The 24,368-nt window shown below is 47.4% G+C and overlaps 1 protein-coding gene across 1 annotated transcript in view; it reads left to right on the forward strand.

The window, feature by feature from the left end:
- The first annotated feature begins 623 nt into the window (after positions 1 to 623).
- LOC137521756 (carcinoembryonic antigen-related cell adhesion molecule 1-like) overlaps positions 624 to 24,368 on the forward strand; it is a 45,234-nt gene continuing 21,489 nt past the window's right edge. Inside the window, exon 1 of the mRNA XM_068241439.1 lies at positions 624 to 680. Coding sequence (XP_068097540.1) covers positions 629 to 680 — 52 coding nt within the window. The 5' untranslated portion in view covers positions 624 to 628. The remainder of the gene's footprint in view (positions 681 to 24,368) is intronic.

The raw sequence follows: 24,368 nt of genomic DNA on the forward strand, positions 1-24,368 counted from the left end.
GTTCACCATGAGCTTGCTGGTTAGTCTGTACCTCTCAGTGTTACAAGACCTACTTCATAGAGCCAAATTAATCCATGCCATGCACTGATGATGAGGATCAAACAATCCGAAACAGTCTGTATGCATGTTGGATTATTATGGCTCTGTACAAATTAACAAATTGACACATCATTGCATTCCAGGGGTTCTGGAGGTGTGTTTAGCTTCTAAGGGTAACAATGGTTATTTGCATATATTCAGCAGTGATGCACTGGGAGACATCTCAAGCTCACTCCAACCTGAATTATCGCAAATTCTTTCTGTTTTAAGAAAGCAAACTTTTGTTTTTCCTCAATTGATAAATTAAATATGGCTGTTGATTTCCAGGCGATATTTTTATGTAAAACCATTTCATCAATTAGTGAAAGTTAAAATCATAATTGTTTTACATTCTCAGTTCATGTTTGCTTTTTTAAATTGTTATGGTCATTGGGATGACGGCATAATGACTCCAGTCACTGCAGGGTTTAAGAAAGCTTAGGTTAATGAACAGATAAGGGTGTGAAATGTCATAAATGACAGTGTCAAAGATCACCCAGTCAAGCGTTCCCACACTTCCTGTATAGACAGACTGATTGGCGAAAGAGAAATGCATTGCAAATGGCTTTGCTGCTTCTGGGTCACTTGGCTGATGTCCACAGGTGGGTAGACCAGTTATACAAACCATTTTAGATGCCAATGTTCTAATTACAAAACAGTGTTAGTTTCTTTATACTTTTAAGCCAGGAAAAGGTTTTGAAAGTTAGCTTTTATCTGTATTTGAAAGAGAAAGTTTTTTTTTTACTTTGCATTAATATTCTGCACAATATAACAGCGTATGTGTTAGTTGTAACATCAGTGAATAGTGCACTGTGGGATTGGAGCACAATCAGCAGCTTGTATACTGGGCGGTTCCACTGGCTTGACAGTCTGGCATGTATGGACACTATACTCTAGTTGGAATAAGAACAATACGGCTTAGCGCAACTATGGACAATCTGCCAAGCAAATAGAATGTGAGTGAATAGCAAGAAATATTCTCCAGCGCTTAAAGTTACTGTATTCTTCAAAATATAAGATGGTACGGAATATAAGACACACCTAGGTTTACAGGGCAAATACCATCTACGTCTTGTACATGTTCATGACTAATCCTTGTCCTCCTGTGTCCCTTTCTGTCCACCATGTATCCCCTTCTGTCCTCCTTTTCTCCACCTGTGTGTCCCCTTCTGCCCACCTATGTCCTCCTTTGCGCCTCATGTGTCCCCCCCTGTGTCCTCCCTGTATCCTCCTGTGTGTCAAACTGTGGCCTCATTTGCCCCCTGTGTGTCCTCTTATGTCCCCCTGTGTCCCCTCCTGTTCCTCTCTGTGGTCCTCCGATCATCCTATGTGTCCCCCTATGTCCCCTCCTGCTCCTCGGACCTCTGTGTTATCCTCCAGTCCCCCTGTGCCTCCTCTTGTCCCCCTGTGTGGTTCTCCACTCCCCCCCCACTGGTCTCCTCCATTCACTCTGTGTAAAAGCACTTAGCAGCACGGCTTACCTCACCAGCGATTACAGTGGTTAGCACAGACCTCTAATCATGTCATCAGCAGAATACGTCACTAGGGGAGCCGTGCATGAGAGAAGATGTCTGTGCGGAGAGAACAGGAATAGCTGGTGAGGTGATCCACGCTAACGCTAATTATTTTTGCAAAGGGGAGTGGAGGAGATGGGGGGGAGGGGACTGGACGACCACACAGGGGGACAAGGCAGGGAGTCTCTGATGATGTGGGGAATAAGCGGTGATTGTAATTTGGGGACTCCCTGTCTTTGACATATAAGTTTCAGGGACTTTACTCCCCATTTTTGGGGGAATTAAAGTGCATCCTATATTCCAAAAAATATAGTAGGTACTCAGTTTGTCAATTTCTACCGCTTCTGGTAGATCCCCTTTATGAAATTTTCATGAATATGTATTTCCCCATGCCCAGTCACACAGCCAGCCTGTAGACTAATCAGCCGGAACCCAGGTCAGGATTGTTTTTATTATGTGCAATAAATTAAGTTCAAGTGCAACTGTACTGTGTCATTTTCAACACCAGGCACAGTCTGCGCTTTTTGTCCTCTTTCTTATTCCATAGATGCAGAAGGAGGCGGCTGGCCCGCTTATCCTGCAACATTTACAGAAGTAAAGGGAGCTCTGCAGACAGGGCCGGAATTGTTCTTCCCAGCGCCTAAGGCCTGATATCACCCCCCCACACACACACACACACACACACACACACACACACACACACACCCTGACTAGACATTACCGGTTTGAATGGGCTCCCCTCTGTTTTGCTGCTCTGCCCCCCATTCGACAAAGAGGCAGTGTATGCTCCACTCCCTGTAATTTTGCACTCCTGCCTGGATGCACTGCAGGTGATAGCATTCTGGTCATGCATACTTCAGAAATGACACTCATGTATGAGCATCAAATATGCATACCCATAACACTCCCGGCCTCGGCTGCTCTGCACATCTGTTCCGGAGGACAAAAATACAAGGAGCACGAGAACAGAGCATTCCCTGTTTTTTTGTCCTCTGTGCGACTGGCTGTAGTCAGAGCCACAAACAGGGACAGGGTACTGCAATCAAGACAACCTCATCCAAAACAGAGAAGAGGTAAGTAGAAGGATCCTAAACTACAGTACACACGTTGGCATAGATGTAGCGTCAGCTCAGGTGTGCTTCAACTACTTAGTGTTCCTGCAGTAGTATATCTACACTCCGTAGGACTTCATCTAAAGTCCCAGGGGCATAGATATATACGTACCGCACCGTGATCGCCACTGTGTGAGTTAGTACACTGATAGTTTATTGGGAACACATTTCCCATTCCCCAATCAAAATGCCTGTGATCAGTTATCACCGGCATCAATGAGATGCTTGGTGGTCATTGACAAAAGTGAAAGTAAAACATACACCCACCCCTTCCTGTAGACTGTTCACAGTACACAGGAGGAATAAAGTGTGTGTGTGTGTGTGTGTTTGTGTGTGTGTGTGTGTGTGTGGTGTGTGTGTGTGTGTGTGTGTGTGTGTGTGTGTGTGTGTGTGTGTGTGTGTGTGTGTGTGTGTGTGTGTGTGTGTGTGTGTGTGTGTGGTGGGGGGGGGGGCACATTTAGTGGCTAAATAGTAAAAAATACACACATACAGAAATGCCACATTCAATTGCAGGCAGAAAAATTGGGAATGGGAATATATACAGTGGGGTGCGAAAGTTTGGGCAACCTTGTTAATCGTCAATCGATTTTCCTGTATAAATTGTTGGTTGTTACGATAAAAAATGTCAGTTAAACATATCATATAGGAGACACACACAGTGATATTTGAGAAGTGAAATGAAATTTATTGGATTTACAGAACGTGTGTAATAATTGTTTAAACAAAATTAGGCAGGTGCAGAAATTTGGGCACCAAAAAGAAGAAATGAAATCAATATTTAGTAGATCCTCCTTTTGCAGAAATTACAGGCTCTAAACGCTTCCTGTAGGTTCCAATGAGAGTCTGAATTCTGGTTGAAGGTATTTTGGACCATTCCTCTTTACAAAACATATTCGATTCACAAAGCGGTGCTAACCCAGTTAGAGACTTTAGGCATGATAACCATTGCACCACGCTGGTGAAAAGCCAGTTTAGGCGTGATAAGTTTAGGCGTGATAAGTTTAGGTGTGACAAGTTTAGGCGTGATAAGTTTAGGTGTGAGAAGTTTAGGCGTGATAAGTTTAGATAAGTTTAGATCGCTTGCAAAGTCCCGCACGCAAAACAGCGCCATTAAACTTTATTCAAGGTGCACCAGACTTTGCTAGCACAAAACTTTTGATCAGCTGTGCACTGCGGTGCTAACCCAGTTGGCGCTTAAACTTATCACGCCCAAACTTATCACGCCTAAACTTATCATGCCTAAACTTATCACACCTAAACTTATCATGCCTAAACTTATCACACCTAAACTTATCATGCCTAAACTGAGTTTAGGCATGATAAAGGGCTTTTCACCAGCATGCTAACTGTTAGCACCGCTTTGTGAATCAGGCCCCGTCATTTCATTCAGGTTTGATGGCTTCCAAGCATGGACAGCTCTCTCTAACTCACACCACAGATTTTCAATTATATTCAGGTCTGGGGACTGAGATGGCCATTCCAGAATGTTGTACTTGTTCCTCTGCATGAATGCCTTAGTGGATTTTGAGCAGTGTTTAGGGTCGTTGTCTTTTTGAAAGATCCAGCCTCGGCGCAGCTTCAGCTTTGTCACTGATTCCTGGACATTGGTCTCCAGAATCTGCTGATACTGAGTGGAATCCATGCGTCCCTCAACTTTGACAAGATTCCCAGTCCCTGCACTGGCCACACAGCCTCATAACATGATGGAAACACCACCATATTTTATTGTAGGTAGCGGATGTTTTTCTTGGAATGCTGTGTTCCTTTTCCTCCATGCATAACGCCCCTTGTTATGCCAATATAACTCATCAGTCCACAGCACCTTATTCCAAAAAGAAGCTGGCTTGTCCAAATGAGCTTTAGCACACCACAAGCGGCTCTGTTTGTGCTCTTGGCTTCCTCTGCATAACTCTCACATACAGCCTCTCCTTGTGTAAAGTGCGCCAAATGGTTGAACAATGCACAGTGACTCTATCTGCAGCAAAATTATGTTGTAGGCCTTTGGTGCTGGTCTGTGGGTTGATTTTGACTGTTCTCACCATTTGTCGCTTCTGTCTATCTGAAATTGTTCTTGGTCTGCCACTTCGAGCCTTAACTTGAACTGAGCCTCTGGTTTTCCATTTCCTTAAAGGGATCCAAGCAGCTCTTGGCTTCAAATAGCTGCAAGGGCTGCCATTGTTCAGAAGCTCACTCCCCTGCTATTTTACAACTGCTATTAGCCAGGCTAGGTGTGAAATTGTTCAACTGTAACTGATGTTTTCTGTTTGAAGTACAATGGGGGTTTGTTTGTGGTCAATTAAGTCTAAAGAGGTGATTTCTTATCTGTCTTCCACCATCTCCTGCTCAGGGACCGCAGGTCCTTTGCGGACGGACAATTTAACCCTTAGATGTAAAAAAATTAGGTGAAATTAAAGTTTTTTTTAATAATAAAGCACATTTTTAGAATGCATTTTTAATTTGCTATAGAGCTGCCCTGGGTGTTAAAAATGATGCTCGGTTCACTTTAATATGTTCCTAACTGTGGAAACAGACAGCTGAAATCTCTGAGACAGCTTTCTGTATCCTTCCCCTAAACCATGATGGTGAACAATCTTTGTCTTCAGGTCATTTGAGAGCTGTTTTGAGACCCCCATGTTGTTACTCTTCAGAGAAAATTAAAAGAGGAGGGAAACTTACAAATGGCCCCCTTAAATACTCTTTCTCATAATTGGATTCACCTGTGTATATAGGCCAGGGGGTCACTGAGCTTACCAAGCCAATTTGAGTTCCAATAATTAGTTCTAAAGGTTTTGGAGTCAATTAAATGACAATCATCTAAGCTTGACCAGCTAGAACAACCTTTGAGTTTTACACCAGGATTCCAGCTAGGATTTCACACCTCTGGCTAATTAACAAGTCACAGGCAAAAGGCTTCATGAACAGACTTCTTGTAGCAGCTATGAAAGCTAGATTTCCAAAAGAAGACCCCCTAGACATAACCAGGGTTGCTCATAAACTACGCCAGCATGAATCTACGCGTCGTAGTACGCAACTACGCATCGTAGTTCGCAGACAAAGTTTAAGAACTACACGTACGCATCTCCGCGTACTCGTAGTCCCGCTAAGCGAAGCTTCGCCCGCTACGCGTAGTTGACGTATGTATTGCGAAGTCAACTACGCGTGTGGTAACTGCATCTATATGGATCATTGCGCATGCGCAGAAATATTATAGCCCTTTTAGACGCATACAATTCCGCATTGGAAGGTGGAATGTATGCTTATATTAGTTTATATTTGCAAATAGGTTGAAGATTATTGCAGAAATTTTTCTGCATAAGGGCATAAGCAGTCGCATAAACTACGCTTCGCACTACGCAAACCTTGCGTAATTTAACATGTAGGGCCTGATTCACAAAGCGGTGCAAAGTGTTTGCACGCGAGTGAAAACCCCTTTATCACGCCTAAACTCAGTTTAGGCATGATAAGAAGAAACTCGCGCGAATTTTCCGCGCGCAAAGTTTTGCGCGCGCAAGCAGCACCCGGCACTTCACGCGAAGCTCCCATTAAGCCCTATGGGACTTTGCGCGCACGCGTTCGCTTCGCGCGAGTTAGAGCACAAAGCGGTGATAACTTTGCTAGTGCAAAGGTTATCACGCCTAAAGTCTTTTAGGCGTGATAACTGAGTTATCACCGCTTTGTGAATCGAGCCCGTAGTCTATGAAATACAAACGTAGTGAAGTTTCTGATTACATAGCCGTTGATTGCGAAGCGTATTTGCGTAAAAATACGCGTAGTCCCAGCATAGCGAAGTTGGCTGACTACGACCATCCCTGGACATAACATCTTGTTAAACATAACGTTTTCTGGTCTTACGGCTCTTCCGTGACAGGGAGGCCCTATCCAGACAGGTGTGTTCAGAGTAAAGTGGGTTTGTGGTGAGATATTATCAAGGGTAAAGAGTCTAAGAGATCTTTGAGCAAGGTGAACATCCTTTTGGGATTAACCAACAAACTGTGCTACTATACAGTACCATCTTAAGAACTGTCACGAGTTCCCCCAAGGTTGTGCTGAGCAATATAGCTTGGACTTGGTTGCAAGGGACTGAGAACTGTTTAGGAACTGAAATTGCTCAGTAGACCATCCTCTTTCCCCAGCCCACGCCCCAACAATGGTACTGTAAGATAACATGCTGTAAAGTGATTGATTATTGTACAAGAAGACCTTTGTAGCTAAAATATCTTATATAATTTTTATGTAACTTAACCTTTTCATTCTGCCGCATTTACCGGTGCACCAGCTGTTAAGACTTGGGATTGTGTATTTTGACCCGTGATGTGCAAGGGAGGGGTATTGGGTTGTTGAAGTGTTACAGGTTGATTTAAGCTGACAGTGACCACCGTTAGGTCGCAAATAAAACTTTTATAATTTTATCTGAGTCAGCGTCTGGTGGATTCCCCTCAGCCAGGGCCTGGTGCTAACGTTTGAATCGGGTTACAACGTCAGTGCCTTGTCCTGGCTTGATGACGTCATAAAGCCGCGACCCAGAACTGAGCGGCAGTACAAGCAGAGATGCCGGCCGGAGCAGAGGGGTCCACTGCGGCTCATCACTGGAGCCTGGGAGGTGAGTAAATGCTGCTGCATACAGGGGGGACACCTGGCCACACAGAGGACACACAACCCAGCTAGCCACAGAGGGGATCGGGCTGCCTGACCCCCTCAAGTGCCCCCCCACATACAAATTTGTCTGGTCCTTAAGGGGGGGTTAGGTGGCCAGTCCCCAAAGGGTTAATAGTAATACAAAGTTTGTAGGATGGGTACTGCAATGAAATATAGTGCTGTATTTGTCAGACCTATATGTAACCTTTTTATACAATATAGTAGTAGTAGGGTATTGTACCGTGTTAGCCATCAGTAAAAGCAAGAAGTTTTAAATCAGGATGATACCATTTATTGGCTAACTAAAAATGAATAAAAATAAGCAAGCTTTCGGCCTTGCAGCCTTCGTCGGGCTTATATCCTGTTAGTTTGCAGGCTGGTGGTACAGACAGCTATATACATGTTACATCAAAGGGGAAACAGATATTTTTTTCAAGCATAAATACATGTCATTAAGGTGCCTTAATTCAAACAGACCATCTAAATGGGGTTAGAGGTTGCTAGCTAAGAAAAGGATCCTTGTTTACTCCCTGCTCACAGACCTGGGATTAGGATTGACCCAGAGGTATCGTAAATTCTTAGTTCACAAGTTCAGCTAGAATGGCTGAGAAAGTTCAAATATCATGAGCCTCATACCAATATAAAAAGTTGTTGTCTTTATTCAAACCCTTCTCCACTGCTTTGAACCAATTTATACATTTTGTTTCTGCTATTAATCGATCATTTGACGTTTTGAAGCCACCCTTCATTCGTTTGTGCAGAGTTTGTCCAGTTTCTCCCACGTACATAACATTGGGGCATTTAGCACACTTGCCCACTGAATTGTAAGTGGGCGGCGTTGCAGGAAGCGACGTCAGTGGAGCTCACGCTGGCACCGGAAGAGGTGAGTGGTCCCCACCCGTCCCTCTTACTATAGGCAGCTATGGAGCTATTTAAAGCTGGAGGTGGAGCGCAGATCAGGGGACCCACCGCTAGGCCCAATCCCCCCTTCCTGCCCGCTACCCCTCCAGCTCGGCGGCCGGCCTCCCGCACCCACGGATGGGCGGTTGCCGCCCCCCAAGAAGTGCCGCCTTAGGCAAACATTTCACCCCGCCTCATGAGCGGGCCGGCCCTACGCAAAGTTTAGCGCTGCACAGGGCTGTTGCTAGGATCCTCAGGGATCCGGTGCACTTTTGGGCCCTCCAGCTTGAAAAATGGGTGTGGCCATGCTCCGGGATGTGGGTGTGGTCATGGGTGGAGCCACATTTACATGAACTTAACAGTGGTCTGAGTAGGCCGGCCCAGCAAAATGTTGGGTGAAGCCCCTTCTCCAATTAATACAAAAAAAAAAAAAAAGAATGCAGCATATCACATAAATAGGCAGTGTCACTTAAAGGACAGCTGTAGTGAGAAGAATAGGGAGGCTGCCATATTGATTTGCTTTTTAACAATAACAGTTGTCTAGCAGCTCTGCTGATCTTTTTGGCTGCAGTAGTGTCTGAATCACACCAGAAACAAGCATGCAGCTAATCTCATCAGATATGACTGTCAGAAACACCTGATCTGCTGCATGCTTGTTCAGGGTCTATAGCTAAAAAGTAAATATGGCAGCCTCCATATTCCTCTTGCTACAGTTGTCCTTTAAACTAAGGCAGAGTTACCTGGCTTCTGTACTGGCTGGTCTGGCTTTCTGCTGGGCAGGCTGCCTCCCCCCCCCCCCCCCCATAGCATTCCCTGACCTTCTAGTGGACCCCCTCCCATGATCTCGCAAACCTCCCAACCATAGCTTCCTGCATGCCCACATAAAGGCATCTCAGCACCTAGCATGGCATCAAAGCACCCAATATGCCCGCATAGAGGCACCATAGCACCTATCATACCCACCATTGCTGTCTGCTGTGGTGCCATGCTGGGTTCTATGTAGAGTAGGGCCGAACCTCCGATTTTCGGTTCGCGAACCGGGTTCGCGAACCTTCGCGGAAAGTTCGGTTCGCCGAAAAGTTCGCGAACCGCAATAGACTTCAATGGGGATGCGAACTTTGAAAAAAAAAATTATGCTGGCCACAAAAGTGATGGAAAAGATGTTTCAAGGGGTCTAACACCTGGACCCCAGGTGGAGGAGTGGGATACATGCCAAAAGTCCCCGGGAAAAATCTGGATTTGATGCAAAGCAGCGTTTTAAGGGCAGAAATCACATTGAATGCTAAATGACAGGCCTAAAGTGCTTTAAAACATCTTACATGTGTATACATCAACCAGGTAGTGTAATTAAGGTACTGCTTCACACTGACACACCAAACTCACCGTGTAACGCACCGCAAACAGCTGTTTGTGTAGCGACGGCCGTGCTGGACTGGTGCGCACCATGGCGAGAGTGCAGGTTTTGGTGGCTTTACAGCCCATATGGTCGCCTGGCTGATGTAGCTGAATGACAGAACAGGTATACAGTGGCGGGTTCACTGAACACAACAGGTATGCAGTGGCCGGTTCACTGAACAGGAATACAGTGGCCGGTTCACTGAACAGAACAGGTATGCAGTGGCGGGTTCACTGAACAGAACAGGTATGCAGTGGTGGGTTCACAGAACAGGTATGCAGTGGCAAGTTCACTGAACAGGTATACAGTGGCGGGTTCACTGAACAGAACAGGTATACAGTGGCGGGTTCACTGAACAGAACAGGTATGCAGTGGTGGGTTCACAGAACAGGTATGCAGTGGCGGGTTCACTGAACAGGAATACAGTGGCGGGTTCACTGAACAGAACAGGTATGCAGTGGCGGGTTCACTGAACAGTACAGATATGCAGTGGTGGGTTCACAGAACAGGTATGCAGTGGCGGGTTCACTGAACAGGAATACAGTGGCGGGTTCACTGAACAGAACAGGTATGCAGTGGCGGGTTTACTGAACAGAACAGGTATGCAGTGGTGGGTTCACAGAACAGGTATGCAGTGGCAGGTTCACTGAACAGGTATACAGTGGCGGGTTCACTCAACAGAACAGGTATACAGTGGTGAGTTCACAGAACAGGTATGCAGTGGCAGGTTCACTGAACAGGTATACAGTGGCGGGTTCACTGAACAGAACAGGTATACAGTGGCGGGTTCACTGAACAGAACAGGTATGCAGTGGCGGGTTCACTGAACAGTACAGGTATGCAGTGGCAGGTTCACTGACCAGGTATACAGTGGCGGGTTCACTGAACACAACAGGTATGCAGTGGCGGGTTCACTGAACAGGAATACAGTGGCGGGTTCACTGAACAGAACAGGTATGCAGTGGTGGGTTCACAGAACAGGTATGCAGTGGCGGGTTCACTGAACAGGAATACAGTGGCGGGTTCACTGAACAGAACAGGTATGCAGTGGCGGGTTTACTGAACAGAACAGGTATGCAGTGATGGGTTCACAGAACAGGTATGCAGTGGCAGGTTCACTGAACAGGTATACAGTGGCGGGTTCACTGAACAGAACAGGTATGCAGTGGCGGGTTCACTGAACAGTACAGGTATGCAGTGGCAGGTTCACTGAACAGGTATACAGTGGTGGGTTCACTGAACACAACAGGTATGCAGTGGCGGGTTCACTGAACAGGAATACAGTGGCGGGTTCACTGAACAGAACAGGTATGCAGTGGTGGGTTCACAGAACAGGTATGCAGTGGCAGGTTCACTGAACAGGTATACAGTGGCGGGTTCACTGAACAGAACAGGTATACAGTGGCAGGTTCATTGAACAGGTATGCAGTGGTGGGTTCACTGAACAGGTATGCAGTGGTGGGTTCACTGAACAGGTATGCAGTGGTGGGTTCACAGTACAGGTATGCAGTGGTGGGTTTACAGAACAGGTATGCAGTGGTGGGTTCACAGAACAGGTATGCAGTGGCAGGTTCACTGAACAGGTATGCAGTGGTGGGTTCACTGAACAGGTATGCAGTGGTGGGTTCACTGAACAGGTATGCAGTGGTGGGTTCACAGTACAGGTATGCAGTGGTGGGTTCACAGTACAGGCATGCAGTGGTGGGTTCACAGAACAGGTATGCAGTGGCAGGTTCACTGAACAGGTATGCAGTGGTGGGTTCACAGAACAGGTATGCAGTGGTGGGTTTACAGTACAGGTATGCAGTGGTGGGTTCACAGAACAGGTATGCAGTGGTGGGTTCACTGAACAGGTATGCAGTGGTGGGTTCACTGAACAGGTATGCAGTGGTGGGTTCACTGAACAGGTATGCAGTGGTGGGTTCACAGTACAGGTATGCAGTGGTGGGTTCACAGTACAGGTATGCAGTGGTGGGTTCACAGAACAGGTATGCAGTGGTGGGTTCACAGAGCAGGTATGCAGTGGTGGGTTCACAGTACAGGTATGCAGTGGTGGGTTCACAGAACAGGTATGCAGTGGTGGGTTCACAGTACAGGTATGCAGTGGTGGGTTCACAGAACAGGTATGCAGTGGCAGGTTCACTGAACAGGTATGCAGTGGTGGGTTCACAGAGCAGGTATGCAGTGGTGGGTTCACAGTACAGGTATGCAGTGGTGGGTTCACAGAACAGGTATGCAGTGGTGGGTTCACTGAACAGGTATGCAGTGGTGGGTTCACTGAACAGGTATGCAGTGGTGGGTTCACTGAACAGGTATGCAGTGGTGGGTTCACAGTACAGGTATGCAGTGGTGGGTTCACAGAACAGGTATGCAGCCAGGAACAAGCTAAGCCTAACTAATCTTTCCCTATGAGAGACAGTCTGCAGCAGCTCGCCCTACTCTCACTAACGCAGGCACACGAGTGAGCGTAATGGCCGCCGCTGCCTGCCTTTTATTAGGGGGGGGAGTGGCTCCAGGGGCTAGTGTAGCCTAATTGGCTACATTGGGCCTGCTGACTGTGATGTAGAGGGTCAAAGTTGACCCTCATGGTGTATTATGGGGCGAACCGAACTTCCGCAAAAGTTCGCCTGCGGGCCGCGATCGCGAACCACTGAAGTTCGCATGGAACCGTTCGCAGGCGAACCGTTCGGCCCAACTCTAGTTCTATGCTGTCATGCTGGGTGTTATGGTGCCTTTATGGGGCACCTGGGTACTGTGTAGTGCCATGCTGGGTGCTGTGGTGCCTCTACTCTGCCTGAAGGACATCCAGGGCAACCCAGAATAGATCAGGGACACGTCCCACTGATCTTTGGGCACCTGGGTACTGTGTAGTGCCATGCTGGGTGCTGTGGTGCCTCTACTCTGCCTGAAGGACATCCAGGGCAACCCAGAATAGATCAGGGACACGTCCCACTGATCTTTGGGGCTAGCGACGCCCCTGACGCTGCGCAGTGCGTGCGAAAATGTCGCACTGGGAGCGACTAAAATGTCTCACTAGGTGCGTCTAACCCTTTGCACCGGTTGCGCCCAAAATGGCGCACCGTGCGACGTTTCAGGCGAACCCAGTACGTCATTTTAGTCGCACCCGGTGCAACGTTTTTGTGCACACCATGCAGCGCTTAAGCTTTTCGCGCGCTACCTTAGCGCGCAAAACTTTGCGCATCATAAAGGGCTTTAGGCGTGCTAAAGGGCTTTTAGGCGTGCTAACTAATTTTGTGAACCCAATGTATCAAAATGCATGCAATTTTAGCATACGTGTGCCCTGTCTAAGTGTGCTACTTGATAGCAAGGAAATATCACGCATAAGAAATAAAATGTAATTTCCTAAAGTAATTTGGCCTGGAGCACTTCCAGCAGGCCAGAAGTTAAATTGAAGGTTAAGGCTGCTTTCACAGTGGGACGTTACAGGCGCACGTTAGAGCAGCCTGTAACGCAGCCCAACTCACAGTAATGAAAAATCAATGGGCTGTTCACAGTGCCCACATTGCGTTACAGTGTAACGCTGCACGTTCAATGAAAGTGCAGCATGCTGTGCGTTAAATGCGGTTTTAGCCGCGTTAGACTGTTTGCACATGCTCAGTAATGTCTGTTAATTTTCAGTGCAGGAGAGGAGGAGGGGAGAGTCCGCTATTGTGCCTAGCCACATGGCTAATTAATATCCACTGCACTGTGCTGTTTAGTTCCTGGAGTGACCGCTTTGTGCAACAATTGGCTGGCGGGACCACGTGATGTGGAGTGTTCCGATCACGTGGTCTCCACAGTCTTTTGACGCATGCGCCGTTTTCGTTCTATCCGCATGCGTCAAAAAGTACGCATCACGGACGCATCAAGAGCCGCATAACGTGGCTCAATCTGACGTCCAACTTCAACACCACCATGCGTTGTGTTAGGGGCACGTTATGCGACTTTAACGTCCCCTAAAATGCAACGCCTTGGTGTGAAAGAGCCCTAAAAGGTTAATGGTAACTCTCAAATTACCGTATCAGAAACCACATTAATCTATAATTTAGCATCTACAATCAATGTGGCTGCCTTTGGTTGACCATTTATCACAGTGATTTTAATAAATGCTGAAATCACTAACATCAGGGTTTTTTTTTTTTTGAAGTGTAAACTATGGATGGGCGGAAATTTCTGCCAATTTTCCAATCAGAATTTGGCTTTCCACAGAGCTAATTAGAGATGGCCCAAACCGGTTCGCCGGCGAACGCGAACACGCAAACTTCAGTGGTTCGCGTTCGCGGTGAACCGCGAACTATATGCGAGTTTAACCTGTCCCCTATACTACATCATTAGGGTCAACTTTGGTCCTCTACATCACAGTCAGCAGACACAGGGTAGCCAATCAGGCTACACTCCATCCTGGAGCCCCCCCTTATAAAACGCAGGCAGCATCAGCCATTTCACTCACTCAAGTGGCTGCAGTAATTAGAGAAGGGAGAGAACCTGCTACTGACATAGGGAAAGCTTAGTTAGGCGCTTGTGTGTTAGGCTTGTTAGCTTGCTCCTTGCTGATCCTTATTGCTAAAAAGCACTCCTCAACAGCTCTTTTGAGAGCTAATGTTGTTCTGGTGATCTATTTTTTTGTGTGTGTGTGTGTCCCACAGACACTTGTGTTGCATATACAACCCTGTCAGTCAGTCGCAGCTGTTGGACCTTGGCCCCTTGGTAATTCCTACTGTGCCACTGCCAGGCCCAGCACATTCAGTGACCACCTGTGTGTGTGACAGCTGCACATTTGTAATACCAATCATTTCATACCCACCTGTTCAGTGCACCTACCTACCTACATCAGCACACGCAGTTTTTTATACCACCAGTCGCTGCACCTGTTCACGGTACCTCTGTGTGTGACAGCTGCACATTTGTAATACCAATTACTGCATACCTACCTGTGTGCAGTGCACCTACCTACGTGAGCGCATACAGTTTTATATACCACCAGTCGCTGCCCCTGTTGATGGTACCTGTGTGTGTTACAGCTGCACATTTGCAATACCAATCACTGCATACCTACCTGTGTGCAGTGCTCCTACCTACGTGAGCACACGCAGTGTTATTATATACCACCAGTCACAGCACCAGTTCATGGTACCTGTGTGTGTGTGTGTGACAGCAATACATTTGTAATACCAATCACTGCATACCTGTTCACTGCACCTGTTTGACCGCACGCTGTTTAATATACCAGTCCATGCATACCTGTTAACTGCACCTGTTTCACAAAGCGGTGCAAACTGTTAGCACGCTGGTGAAATGCCCCTTAACATGCCTAAACTCAGTTTAGGGATGATAAGTTTAGGCATGAAAAGTTTAGGCGTGATAAGTTTAGGCGTGATAAGTTTAGGCATGATAAGTTTAGGCATGATAACTATAGCTCCAACTGGGTTAGCACCGCAGTGCACAGCTGATCAAAAGTTTTGCGCAAGCGAAGTCTGGTGCGCGAAACGTCTCATAGAGTTTAATGGCGCTGCTTTGCGCGCGGGACTTTGCGATCTAAACTTATCTAAACTTAGCACGCCTAAACTTATCACGCCTAAACTTATCATGCCTAAACTTATCATGCCTAAACTTATCAGGCTTGATTCACAAAAGAGTGCTAAATTTTAGCACGGCCGTTTCCGCGTGAATTTTTGTGCGAAAATTCACGTTTGTGCGTGAAACCGTTTAATTGCACACAGACGCGAAAATTTGTCCAACAAGGGCCATGCTAACAGTTAGCACTCTTTTGTGAATCAAGCCCATCATGCCTAAACTGAGTTTAGGCATGATAAAATGGTTATCACGCCTAAATTCTTTAACTGGGTTATCACCACTTTGTGAATCGAGCCCATTGTATTGTAATACCAGTCACTGCATATCTTTCACTGCACCTGTGTGACTGCACATTGTATTAGTCAAGTCAGTGGATACCTTTCACTTCACCCCCCCCCCCCCCCCCCCCCCCGATGTGGACAAAACAGGCAGAGGTAGACCCAAAGGCAGGCCACCGGGCAGGTCTGTTCGAGGTCGTGCTGATGTGATTTCGTGCAGCCCTGGACCAAAGTGCAGTGCTCAGAAGGCACATCCCATCAACTCCCAAGATTGTCAGGACGTGCTTGACTATTTAACACAGAACACCTCAACTTCCGCAGCCACCAGCGCTACTCCAAGTACCACATCCGCTACATTTGACACTTCGCAGGAGTTATTTGGTGGGGAATTCACTGATTCACAGCCATTATTGTTACAACAAGATGAAGGTGCTAAGCAAGTTACACCATCTCAAATGTTACGCAGCACTATGGACGTAAGGTGTGAGGAGGAGGATGATGAAGTACCTGCTGTTGGTGCAGTTTTGGAGGTGTCTGATACAAGCGAAGCTGGGGAGGATTATTATGATGATACTGTCATGGATGTCACGTGGGTTCCCAAGATAGGAGATGAACAGGGGGACAGTTCAGAGGGGGAGTCAGAGAGGAGTAGGAGGAGACGAGTTGCTGAAAGAAGCAGGGGGAGCTCTTCATCAGAAACAGCTGGTGGCAGTGTCCGTCGCCATGTGTTGCCACCTATGGACAGCCAGCCAACATGCCCTTCAACGTTAGCTGCTGATGCCACCATAGTGCCATCACCGCAGTGTGGACATTTTTGTGTGTCTGCCAAAGATCAGAGCAATGCCATCTGTACTCTCTGCCACCAAAAATTGAGCCGTGGAAAGGCCAACACTCACGTAGGGACAACTGCCTTACGAAGGCACATGCAGAAAAGGCACAAACTGCAATGGCAAGACCACCTGAGGAAAAGCAGCACACAAAAGCAAAGCCACCCTCCTTCTCCTCTTCCTCCTTCAGGTGCATCATTTTCAGCCGCTTTCTCCCTTGCACCTTCACAATCACAGCTAACCTCCTCCACTCCGCCTCTCACCTTGGGCGACTCCTACTCCTCTGCCCACAGCAGCAGCCAGGTGTCCGTGAGGGAAATCTTTTAGCGGAAGAAGCCAATGTCTGCCAGTCAGCCCCTTGCCCGGCATCTGACAGCTGGCTTGGCGGAACTGTTAGCTCGCCAGCTGTTACCATAAAAGATGGTGGACTCTGAGGCCTTCTGAAAAATTGTGGCAATTGGGACACCACAGTGGAAGATACCAGGTCACAATTATTTTTCAAAAAAGGTGATGCCCAAACTGTACTGTGATGTTGAAAGGAGAGTGGGGTCATCTCTGGCACAAAACATTGGGTCAAGTGTCCATCTGACCATGGATGCCTGGTCTGCAAAGCACAGTCAGGGCAGATATATTACTTATACGGCACATTGGGTCAACCTGGTGACCGCTGGCAAGCAGGGAATACGTGGCTGTGCAGCAGCCTTACTGGTGACACCTCCACGGCTTGCAGGCAGGCCTGCTGCCACCTCCTTTCCTTCTCCTCCTACTCCTCCCCCTACATCCCCTTCGCTGTCGTCCTCCTCCTCGACTGTGCTACTCTACTGCTGCGCTCTCCTCTACAACTGCACACCCCCAGCTCCCCAGGACCTATTCCACATGCCAGGCACGACGGTGCCACGCCATCTTGTACATGTCTTGCCTCAAAGCCAAGAGTCACACTGGACCAGCACTTCTGGCCGCTCTGAACAAACAAGTGGATCAGTGGCTGACCCCGCACCAACTGGAGAGTGGTGTGTGACAACGGAAGATATCTAATTTCAGCTTTGAGTTTGGGTAGGTTGCCACATGTGCCCTGCACGGCACATGTGCTGAATCTTATAATTCAAAGATTTGTGTGGAAGTTCCCAGGCTTACAGGAGGTTTGAAAGCAGTCCAGTAAGGTGTGTGGGTATTTCAAGCGTTTCTACACGGCCATGGCGCACTCCTCCGATATTCAGCAGAAAAAGAACTTGCCAGTGAGGCGCTTGATTTGCGATAGCCTGACTCACTGGAATACAACGTTCCTCATGTTTTACCGCCTGCTACAACAGGAGAAAGCCGTCAAATGAGTATCTGTACAGCTAGGGTGCTAGAGCAGGCTCTGGGGAGCTGGGGATTTTCTTCACGAGGTACTGGACACTCATGCGTAATGCCTGCAGGCTCATGCGTCCATTTGAGGAGGTGACAAACCTGGTGAGTCGCACTTAAGGCGACATCAGCGACCTGATCCCATACGCTTTATTCCTGAGCGTGCCGTACGTAGAGTGGTGGATCAAGCTGTAGAGGAGCATGAACAGGAAGAGGAGGAAGAGTGGGAACCATCATCAGCAGAACCAGATTTGTCGACAACAAAGAGGATGTGGGAGGAGGAAGAGTCTTCTGGGGAAGAGGAGTCAGAGGAGGAAGGTGACTTTGTGGAGGAAGCGGAAGAACAACCGCAGCAGTCATAGCAGGGGGCTTGTGCTGCTCACTTTTTGCCATGGTTTTGTTCGTGGCTGAGGGGAGGAGGAGAACTTACCTGACATCACTGAGGAAGAGCAAGAGGAGATGACTAGTAGGTCGGCATCCAACCTTGTGCAGATAGGGGCTTTCATGCTGTCCAGCCTATTCAGGGACCCCAGTATAAAAAAACTCAAGGCGAATGACCTGTACTGGGTGGCAACGCTACTAGACTCTCGGTATAAGCACAAAGTGGTGGAGATGTTACCAAATTACCAGAAGGCAGAAAGGAAGCAGCACTTGCACAACAAGCTGGCAAGTATGGTTTACAGTGTGTTTAAGGGTGATGTCACAGCACAATGGAAAAAAGGTGCCAGTAATCCTCCTCCTCCCATGTCCACGCAGGCAAGGACAGGATGCTCTAGCGATCTGATGGTGATGTCACATGACATGCAGACTTTCCTTAGTCCAACGCCTCGCCTCAGCCCGAAGACTAAGTCAGTCCCCACACAGCATCTCTGCCTGCAGGCCGCTTGACTGCCTTCTCCGCCACCACCAACAGGGTCCAGGACTCCAGGTGGATTCCTGAATGGCCTCTACCAACAATAATAATATTTTTTCTTATGTGTGTACATGTCTAATTTTTCTGGCTGCACTGGGGCTGCAACAATAACAAAACAAAAGACATGTACATGTGTCAATTCCCCTTCATGATCGTTACCTTGCCGCGGTGAAGGGGCTTGTGTATCACAATGAAGCAATGACCGATGGGTATATGAGTGTGTTGTGGGCACACCCAAGATAATAAGGTTGTTGCTGCATTTTGGACAGACCAAATTCGATCAGCTGGACAGTCACTGTTGTTCTGTCATTGAGCTACCTCAGTCCGACCATATGGGCTGGAAAACCGTCATCGCCTGCACTCTCGCCAACATGTGCACCAGCACGGCCATCACTACACAAACAGCTGTTTGCACTGTGTTAAACAGTGAGTTGGATCTGTCAGTGTGAAGCAGTACACCACTTACACTACCTTATCCATGTATACACACGCAAGATGCTTTAAAGCACTTTATGCCTCCAGTTTAGGAATGCAATGTCATTTCTGTCCTGTGACAAATGCTACGGATACGGAGCAGTACAGATTGGTGCTGATCCTTTTCTGCACTACAATGACAATTATGCGAGGGGAATACGTTTCAAAAGTACAAAAGCAGGTCTGTAACTGCGGGATCTCACAATTCTGAACTGTGCTGAGCTGTCCATCTGACAATCCATGATCTCGGTATACTACAATCTTCTCTGGCAGCGCATGATTTCCCTTGTAGTACTTCTGGAGAGGAGAGCTGCCATAAGGGAAAGCTTCAAGCCATTCATAATATCCTGATGTAAAAGCTGAATTGCCACCCCAAAGTTTCAGTGGTTCAGGAAAGAATTTATGTTGGTCTCACAAAGCCTGTCACTGAATGTGAAATTCCGGCCGGCATCATGGTACATCCATTCCGATCACCATCAGATTTTTCAGGGGAATAAATAACGTCCACTCCCCACTCCATCTTGGTACACCACAATCTCCTCTGGCAGCACAGGATTTACCTTGTAGTACTTCTGGAGAGCTGCCACATGGTACAGCTTCAAGCCAGCCATTCATACTATCCTGACGTGGCCGCTGAAAGATTACACAGAAGTATCAGTGCGTCAGGAAAGAATTTATGTTGGCCCCACAAAGCCTGTCACTGGACGTGAAATTCCGGCCGGCAACATGGTAGATCCATTCTGATCACCATCAGATTTTTCAGGGGAACGATTGTCCACTCCCCACAGCTCTCCTTCAAGCTTGCAATTTAACTGCAGTTAAATTTTCTGTGCGATGCTTCTCAGTTTTGTTGGATTACTGATTGCTTTCACATTCACAATTTGAGAAGGCACAGGTGTTTGTACACAGCACAAGTTCTTTATGGCACCATACAGGTCAGCACTCGTCGGCAGGTATTACACACATTTATGTCCTGAGATCAACTAATGACAACCCTTTGCGGCTGTTTGCGGCGGTGCGTTAAACAGTGAGTTTGGTCTGTCAGTGTGAAGCAGTACACTACTTACAGTACACTACCTGATCCATGTCTACACATGCAAGATGTTTTAAAACACTTTATGCCTCCAATTTAGGAATGCAATGTGATTTCTGCCCTTTAGGGATTATAACCCTGCTCTGCGTCAAATACATACTTTTCCCCGGGACTTTTAGCGTGTATCCCACTCTGGAATGCCCCCCTCCAGGTGTTAGACCCCTTAAAACAACTTTTCTATCACTTTTGTGGCCAGAAAAAGTATTTGTAGGTTTTAAAATTCACCTGCTCATTGAAGTCTATGGCGGTTCGCCTGGTTTGCGCGAACTCAAACTATTGCGGAAACTCGCGTCCACGATCTGCGAACCCAAAATCTGAGGTTCCAGCCATCTCTATCTAGGGTGCGAGTACATCTGTGCCTATAGGCTCCTGTGATGTAAATCCGGACATGCCTTCAAACTAGGCTAAAAAAAACAAAAAAACAAAACAAAAAGTTCCTGAATAATGAAGGGCAGAGTTAAAAACAATTCAGAGCTAAAAACAAGTCAGTACAAAGGAACAAATAACAATTTAAACATGATGGAGGTAATAAGATCAGGAGTTGCATCAGTTGCAATTTATGAGTTTCTCATAAGCTTCACAGGAACATATTTTTTTTTTTTTTTTTTTTTTTTTTATGTTTTGGAAGTGATGATCCTCTAGCGCTGGACCCTGATAGTCAGGGTATAGAGTGGCTATTATGGTGTCCTGAATCTTATGCTGTCTAACTATATTTTTTTGGGGGTGGCTAGGAAATGCTTGCTCAGCATGAGTATTTGAGGTGGAAATGGGGCAATCACAGAAAAACTGGTTGCAAAGAAGGAAATGCTAAAACGATGGCACTGCAGACAACAAACTTCTATTGGGATGGAGGGAGAGGGGGAGGCAGCTCATACCACACAGTCAGGTACAGTCTGGTGACAACATGCGTGCTCAGGCATCAGAGAGTCCGTATGTAGAAGGAGAGAGATGAAGCGCCGGCACTGCTGTAAGTCACGTTTTATTTAGGTCAGCAAAACATCAAAGTGCGTATACATGCAGGCATGAAGACATAATTGTGAAGACGTAATTGTGAAGACACGTACCCCTTGGTGGATGATGGTGGCGTGCTGGTGGGTGCAGAGGGAGGAAGAGCCTGACGGCCGTTTCGCGCTATGCGCTTCTACGGAGGCTGCAAATGAGGATATGGGACACGCAGCTTAAATACATTTACTAGGCGGCGTGCGGCGTTCTACCGCTGAATGTCCCGCCCCTCTATCATCACTGGTCCTTCCGCCTCGGCTGCGTACAGCGGAAGCAGCTCGAGGCGGATGACGTCAGGTATTCCCCAGCGACGGTGGCCCGAATAGGGAAACACTTAGATTAGGTTTCCCAGGCAACAAATGTATCTCGGGCCACCCCGTCATCCGGGAAGTTATACTGCCATCATGTGGCATGTTTTGTAATTGCAGCTTCATAGACGACCATACGTGCAAAGTGTGACACATGGACAGAGGGCATCATGTGATGAGCAAGTATGTGCTAAAACCATGTAAAAAATTTGGGACTCTGAATGGGCCCTATAAAGTGCAAAATTAGTGCATGGATAAATATGTGAACAATATGTAGCAACCACATATAGGAGGGCCCCAACAATTGGATCCAGAGTCACTAGGAGCGAGTTTATCTCGCAAAAGAACGGGAACTGGTTAAGTGACCATCTGCCACAGGGAAACCACCGGTGTGGTAGGTGCGTGTCGTGCGAGTTTATGGCCACTGGCTCCCGACATCAAGTGGGTCCCCTCTCGCGCTTCACCCGGGAATTCATCACGTGTCAAACGTCGTTTGTAGTATATGCGTTGTGGTGCCCCTGTGGCAGATTCTATATAGGAGAGACCACGAGGCCACTCACAAGGAGATATCGTGAGCATTTCCATTCTATTGAATCAGGCAAAGGCTCCACTCGGGTCATTACCCATATTAGAGAAGTCCATCAGGGGGACCCCACAAAATTGACTTTTGCCGGTTTGAAACATGTGTTGCCCCCGAGACGTGGAGGCAACAGGGAAAGAATTCTAAAGAGAGAAGAAGCACGGATAATATTACAGTCTGATGCGATGGGCCCCCTGGGCATGAATGATCACACGGACCTTGCATGTTTTTTGGACCCACAGATATGATAATTGTGGGCCATGTGCATTCATGAGCCCTTAGCTATAGTCTATCTCTGTCTTTTTGAACACATTGAATGTTAATAATACCCCTACAGAGGAGTTACATATATGTCTGCCTACTCCCTGACAAAAAATGGCCACTCCCTGCTTCTAAGATATAATTTAAAGATACAAATATGATGAGGATATATTGTCCAGAACACTGGGTAATTTTTCTCCCTTTTCTCTCCCCCTCCTGTTTTCCTCCAAATAGCCGTTCCAGATTGGTTGTTGTTTTTAATTAAATTAATTTTCTTTTTTTTTCCCCTCTCCCCAATTTTAATCATCACTTCAGGTTTGTTCACAGCCATATGTGCAGGGTGCATCACACACAAATATGGATGTTTTTAGCACCTCCTTGCCATGATCCCAGTTTTGCATGTCTCATGGCCTTATCCCATACACACAATTTGTGGTTGCTACATATTGTTCACATATTTATCCATGCACTAATTTTGCACTTTATAGGGCCCATTCAGAGTCCCAAATTTTTTACATGGTTTTAGCACATACTTGCTCATCACATGATGCCCTCTGTCCATGTGTCACACTTTGCACGTATGGTCGTCTATGAAGCTGCAATTACAAAACATGCCACATGATGGCAGTATAACTTCCCGGATGACGGGGTGGCCCGAGATACATTTGTTGCCTGGGAAACCTAATCTAAGTGTTTCCCTATTCGGGCCACCGTCGCTGGGGAATACCTGACGTCATCCGCCTCGAGCTGCTTCCGCTGTACGCAGCCGAGGCGGAAGGACCAGTGATGATAGAGGGGCGGGACATTCAGCGGTAGAACGCCGCACGCCGCCTAGTAAATGTATTTAAGCTGCGTGTCCCATATCCTCATTTGCAGCCTCCGTAGAAGCGCATAGCGCGAAACGGCCGTCAGGCTCTTCCTCCCTCTGCACCCACCAGCACGCCACCATCATCCACCAAGGGGTACGTGTCTTCACAATTACGTCTTCACAATTATGTCTTCATGCCTGCATGTATACGCACTTTGATGTTTTGCTGACCTAAATAAAACGTGACTTACAGCAGTGCCGGCGCTTCATCTCTCTCCTTCTACATACAGAAAAACAGGTGTAGGGGAAACTCGGGCGCAGGGAAATTGCTGATAGTAGAATATTGATAAATGTTAACAATATTGTACTACATCAAAACCTAACCCTACCCTCATACAGAACCCTCCTCCCTGGTGCCAACCCTTAACTGCCCCCCCCCTAATACAACCCGCCCCTCCCCCCCTTGCACAAGCACCCTTCCTGACTCCTAAACCTAACCCTCCCCCCCTCGCACAAGCCTCCTTCCTGGCACCTAGACTTAACCTTCTACCGCCTGCTCAACCCCCCCTCCTGATGCTTACCCTTAACCACCCCCCCTCCCCACATCCCAGCACAAACTGCCTTCCTGATGCTTACCCTTAACCACCACCCCCTACATCCCAGCACAAGCCGCCTTCCTGATGCTTAACCTTAACCACCTCCCACATCCCAGCACAAACCGCCTTCCTGATGCTTAACCTTAACCACCACCCCCCTCCCACATCCCAGCACAAACCACCTTTCTGATGCTTAACTTTAACCACCCCCCACATCCCAGCACAAACCGCCTTCCTGATGCTTAACCTTAACCACCCCCCACATCCCAGCACAAACCGCCATCCTGATGCTTAACCTTAACCACCCCCCACATCCCAGCACAAACCGCCTTCCTGATGCTTAACCTTAACCACCCCCCACATCCCAGCACAAACCGCCTTCCTGATGCTTAACCTTAACCACCCACCCCCCTCCCACATCCCAGCACAAACTGCCTTCCTGATGCTTAACTTGTCTTTAACCACCCCCCACATCCCAGCACAAACCGCCTTCCTGATGCTTAACCTTAACCAACCCCCACCCCCACCATCCCAGCACAAACCGCCTTCCTGATGCTTAACCTTAACCATACCTCTCTATTTTTTTGAATAAGAAAGAGGGACACTTAAGCCACGACCCTGCCGCACCCCTAATCATGCCCCCGGCACACCCGTAGTCATGTATACCATAAA

Source organism: Hyperolius riggenbachi, chromosome 6, assembly GCF_040937935.1.
Source record: "Hyperolius riggenbachi isolate aHypRig1 chromosome 6, aHypRig1.pri, whole genome shotgun sequence".
Taxonomy (NCBI): domain Eukaryota; kingdom Metazoa; phylum Chordata; class Amphibia; order Anura; family Hyperoliidae; genus Hyperolius; species Hyperolius riggenbachi.